This window comes from Emiliania huxleyi (genome assembly GCF_000372725.1).
Source record: "Emiliania huxleyi CCMP1516 unplaced genomic scaffold EMIHUscaffold_452, whole genome shotgun sequence".
In the NCBI taxonomy this organism is placed as follows: Eukaryota; Haptophyta; order Isochrysidales; family Noelaerhabdaceae; genus Emiliania; species Emiliania huxleyi.
Genome location: NW_005198594.1, coordinates 47,067 through 51,760, shown reverse-complemented (window position 1 = coordinate 51,760; position 4,694 = coordinate 47,067). Strand labels below are relative to the sequence as shown.

The window sequence follows — 4,694 nt, the reverse complement described above, 5'->3', positions numbered from 1 at the left end:
GCCGCCCGTGGCCAAGTCGGGCGGCGAGTACAGGGCGGCGGCGTCGAGGACGCTTGCGGGTTCGTTGCCCGCGGCGGCGCCGGTGGCGTTGCGGGCCACGCGGTACATCTCGCGCATTGCGGCGTCGGTCTCGGCGAAGGAGAGCGCGTCGTCCACGCCAGCGAGGCGCCTATGCAGCGGCGGATGCGGCCGAGAGATGCAGCGCAGAGGCAGCCGAGAGATGCAGCGCGTCGCCCAGGTCTAGGAAAGGAGAGCCTCCCCCCCTCGCCCCCCTCCGGGCGGAGGTACGCGAAGCCATCCAGCGAGGCAGCCTCGTCCTCCTCGCCGCCCGCGGCTCGCCCGAGCAGCAGCTTGCGCCGCACCGCCGCCGGAGCGGCGCAGAGCTGGTAGAGAGAGTGGAAGGAGCGCTCGCCTGCGGCGTGCCTCGCCAGGCGGCACTTTTCGAGCAGGTAGACCTCGACCTTCCCGCCGCACAGCTCGCCTGATGCGCACTCCTCTCGACTCACCATACGACCATACGACGCACTGAGGCCTCGGCCCGGCCGCCGCGCAGCTCGCCTCCGCCAAAGTGCAGCTTGAGCAGCTTGCCGAAGCGGGACGAGTTGTCGTTGCGCAGGGTGCACGCGTTACCAAACGCCTCGAGGATCGGGGACGACGCGACGAGTGCCCGCTTGACAGCGGCTCCGACGGCGGCGGTGCCCTCGTCCAGGGGTGCGGCGGTGAGGTAGCGGGTGAGGTGCTTGCACGTCTCTGTCTTGCCTGCGCCCGACTCGCCGTTGATAACGACGGACTGAGGCCGCAGCGCGCAGCTCGCGTGCACCTCGTGCGCCACCTCGAAGATGTGAGGAGGCCTCTTGAGCGCCGCCTGCGAGGCGCAGCTCGAGTGAGCCCGCCTCCCAGCAGTCTCTTCCTCCCTCCCTTCTCTCTCTCTCTCTCTCTCTCTCTCTCTCTCTCTCTCTCTCTCTCTCTCTCTCTCTCTCTCTGTGTGTGTGTGTGTGTGTGTGTGTGTGTGTGTGTGTGTGTGTGTGTGTGTGTGTGTGTGTGTCTGTCGCTCTCTCTCACTCTCGCTCTCTCACTCGATCGCTCGCTCGCTCCGTCTCTATATCCCGGCAAACACTCGCCTGCCGTTGCGCCGCCATCGCCTCCTCGCCGTACGTCGCTTCGAGGAAGGCAGCGTCGCGCTCGTACGGGTTAAGCGCGACGAGCACGCGGCCGGCGCGAGAGTAGACGCGTCGCTCCGCGTACCGCGTCCGCACCAGCGCCAGCAGCGACGGCTCATTCAGGCACGAGAGTGACGCCGCGTCGTCTGAGCCCTCACGATCAAGCGGGTTGGCGCCGCTCAGGCTCGCGCGAGGCACGCTCACGCGCGCGCCGTCTTCGCGCCGCACCCGCGCACTGCCGTCCGCCCACTCAATCGTGCACTGGCAGAGCCGGATCGCAGACTGATCGCCATCCTCCTCTCCGTCGTCGTGCGCCCGCACAAAGCGCGAGCCGCGAGCCGCGAGTTCGAGCTCGCCGCGGTCCTTGGAGGCGACCTTGCCCTTGGCATTATCCACCTCTACGAGGGAGCACCAGACGTGCCGCATGGGGAGTCCGCTCCGTTTGAGCGCCGACCGGAGGGCAAGCAAGGCAACAAGGCTCGCCGTCGACAGCTACGGCGCGTTTCTTTTTTCTAGCTTAGAGAAGAGAAGGGGAAGTGCGTGCGTTCGTTAATGGAGGCAACCGATGCGAGTGGTTTCGTATCAAGAATAATCACCGCTGCGCGAGATCATGGCGCGCAGGAGCCAAGCGTGGGGGCAAGGAGGTTGTACTCGAGTAGGTACCCGCTTACTACACCTCGAGGATAGTTCGGCTATTCAGAGCACAGAGGCGCTGGGCTACTCTCGCCGGTGTGTGCAGGGAAAGCGAAGTTGCGATGGCAGCCGGGCACATGACCTTGAAGAGAGAGGCGGCCCCTAGGGCGGCCCGGGGCGAAGCAGGCCGAGGAGCGCAAGTCTCTCACGCGGCTCGAGACTGTGCGCCAGGTCTTCTTCGCATTCACCGACCGCGGCTTGGGCTACGGTTGCAAAGAGGCAAAGGTGGCAGGCACGTCTCTCGCCCTACGGCTACGCCCAGACGCGCGGGAAGTTCCAAGTTGGCCGCGGGCGTGCTGCGCGCGCAAGCGGTGCCGGCGCTGCCGCGTGTGTGGACGCGGGCTTCTCCTTCCAATCTCCTTCGCAGAAGGTGTGTCTGGTGCTTTCAAGGAGGCTGCTCTCGCGCGTCTCAGGGATGCGGCCGTGTCTTTTCAGGAGCTGGTCGAGTGCACGGACGAGAGAGAGTCGGGAGAGAGTCTGAGCTGAGTGCCTCGCCGCCCTCCCTCCCTCGGGACTGCTGTTGCAGCATTCACTCGTTGCAATATTAAGAATCGGATGATTGGAAATATGCTACGAATCAACAGCGGTCCGCCTCCTCAGTGCCTCTAGACCGCGCAAGACGTCTCTCGACTCTCGCCCTCTCTCTCACGACACTGCACCTTCGACCTTCACGACGACCTAGAGATCGTGCAGTCGAGTGCGGGGACACATGTCCCAGCCACACAATCCATCTCAGAGTTTGAATGGTTTCATGTGTTTCTCTTCTGCGCGTCGCGTCGCGCGTCGCGCCTGCATGCGATCTCTGTGCATTCTGGGCGATTACATATGCGTAGCAGTACCACTCACCTCCCCCTATGGCGCTGTGCGCTGGTCTGTGAGAGGTTGAGGTGCGAGCCCTGGAGGCCCTGGGGATGGGGGGAGACTACCCGCGGGCCTAGAAGGCCCGCGCTTTCACAGCCTTGTTATGAGAAGCAAATACGTCCTATGGCGCTATGCGCTGGTCTGTGAGAGGTTGAGGTGCGAGCCCTGGAGGCCCTGGGGATGGGGGGAGACTACCCGCGGGCCTAGAAGGCCCGCGCGCAGGGGGGTGGGGCATTGAGACCGGTCATGAATGAGTGCGCGACACGCATGTTGCGAGCAGCGTTGTTGATGTTCTGCGCGTCGCCACAGACACGGCGGCGCGCGAGAGCTGTTGCGAGTGGTGCTGGACGTAGCCCCGGGCGCTGCCGGAGGCTGTGCCGTAGTCGGTGCGGTCGACGGCGCTCGGGCTGCCGACCTCTTTGGCGAAGTTGTGGATGATTCTCTTGGTTGGCGGCGCGATGCCGCCCTGGCTTTCGACGAGACAAATTTTGACGATTCCGGTCTTGACATGGAGCGCGTCGTAGTACTGTCCCTTGTGCTCTTTGACCCAGCCTTTGCCGGTCGCATGGACGAGCGGGCCCTGTGACTTGTGGCCGCGCTCTTTGCACCCAAGAACCTTGAGCAAGGTTTGGTCGAGGGTGCTGCCGAAAGCGAAACCAAACAAACGTGTGGCCCAGTGACGCACAGCATCCGCCGTGTGCCGCCGAGCCCTGCCCAGCTCGCCTCGTCTTTGTGAGGGCGCTAGGCACCTTGACTTCGTAGTGGACATCACGCTGGGACTTCACAGCCTTGTTATTGACAAGACAATACCCGGTACGTCCTATGGCGCTATGCTTCACAGCCTTGTTATTGAGAAGAAAATACCTCGTATGGCGCTGTGCGCTGGCCTGTGAGAGGTTGAGGTGCGAGCCCTGGAGGCCCTGGGGATTCACACCGAGCGGCCTCTTGTGTGGCGCCCGAAGGCCGGCGCGCATGAGCAACCCGTACACGGTCCTCGGCGTCGAGCGAAACGCGTCCGAGAAGGAGATCTCCAAGGCGAGTCCCCCACCCGCCGGAGGCATCTGCCCACGCGCTTCCGGCGCATAGCGGCTGCGCCCTTGCCGTACTCAGGCATACAAGCGGGCGGCGCTCAAGTGGCACCCCGACAAGAACACCGAGCGGCCGGAGCTCGCCGAGAAGAAGTTCAAGGAGATCTCCGACGCCTTTCAGCTGCTGAATGACCCCGACAAGCGCGCGCCTTCTTCTTTGGCCTTAAAGTGTCGTAAGCAGCCCGTGAGCCCTGACCACTTCCCTCAGGCGCGCCTTCTTCGATCGGACCGGCCAGCGCCCCGACCAGCAGCCGCAGATGCGCCGCCGCCCGCAGCATGGCGGCGCGCAGCAGGCGTTCACGCAGGGCGAGAGTGGACACCGTCCCACATGCCAATCACACAGCCCCGACGCACACACGAGCGGGGACAGAGAGAGCACGCCAGCCAGCGATGCCCCTGGGACCGCGGTGCTGTGGAAGGTGTACGCCGACGAGCTGACGCCGGAGGACATCTTCAACATGTTTTTCGGCGTGCCTCCCGGCGCCGGGCGGGCAGGCGCCCGCCGCAGAACAACCGGCGGGGGAGGAGGCGCCGCCACCAGCGCCGCCCCCCCCCTCACTACCGCCGCCGTTGCCGCCTCCTGTGTCGCCACCAGCCCTGCCGCAGTCACCCTCCACCTCGCCCGCTCCACACACCACCCACCCCGCCGCCTCCCACCCCCAAACCGCCTCCATCTCGCCCTCGCCGCCGCCTCGCGCCGCCAGGGCCAGCTGTCGCACGCCGCAGACCGTGCGAGCTGTCGCACGCCGCAGACCGTGCGGCGGGCTTGACTCGTCCGTTGGAGTGGCGGCTCAGGCGGCGGCGCGCAGCCGATGCAGCTCAGCCTCGCGCAGCTGGCGCCGGTCCTCATGCTGATGGCCTTCTCCCTCCTCTCGCCGATCTTGTTTGGAGA

The 4,694-nt window shown here is 65.5% G+C and overlaps 2 protein-coding genes across 2 annotated transcripts; one reads left to right on the top strand and one right to left on the bottom strand.

The window, feature by feature from the left end:
- Positions 1-380: 380 nt before the first annotated feature.
- On the bottom strand, positions 381-1,586 carry EMIHUDRAFT_76086 (hypothetical protein; the record flags this gene model as incomplete). Its single annotated transcript, XM_005768562.1, has 3 exons — positions 381-455; positions 527-893; positions 1,156-1,586. Coding segments are annotated over 3 exons (873 nt in total), but the record flags the coding sequence as incomplete, so codon positions are not given.
- Positions 1,587-3,669: 2,083 nt separating this feature from the next.
- EMIHUDRAFT_445448 (hypothetical protein) lies at positions 3,670-4,694 on the top strand. The gene is made up of 4 exons (XM_005768561.1): positions 3,670-3,749; positions 3,825-3,943; positions 4,011-4,095; positions 4,222-4,694. The coding sequence occupies exons 1-4, from the start codon at positions 3,687-3,689 to the stop codon at positions 4,570-4,572; spliced, it is 618 nt and encodes a 205-aa protein (XP_005768618.1). The 5' UTR covers positions 3,670-3,686; the 3' UTR covers positions 4,573-4,694.

Excerpts from the sequence above, each read along its gene's own strand:
- EMIHUDRAFT_445448 (XM_005768561.1), top strand. The coding sequence starts at position 3,687 with ATGAGCAACCCGTACACGGTCCTCGGCGTCGAGCGAAACGCGTCCGAG. Across the intron at positions 3,944-4,010 it reads CTGCTGAATGACCCCGACAA|GCGCGCCTTCTTCGATCGGA; the intron begins GCGCGCGCCTTC and ends CACTTCCCTCAG. Across the intron at positions 4,096-4,221 it reads AGCATGGCGGCGCGCAGCAG|GTGTACGCCGACGAGCTGAC; the intron begins GCGTTCACGCAG and ends GTGCTGTGGAAG.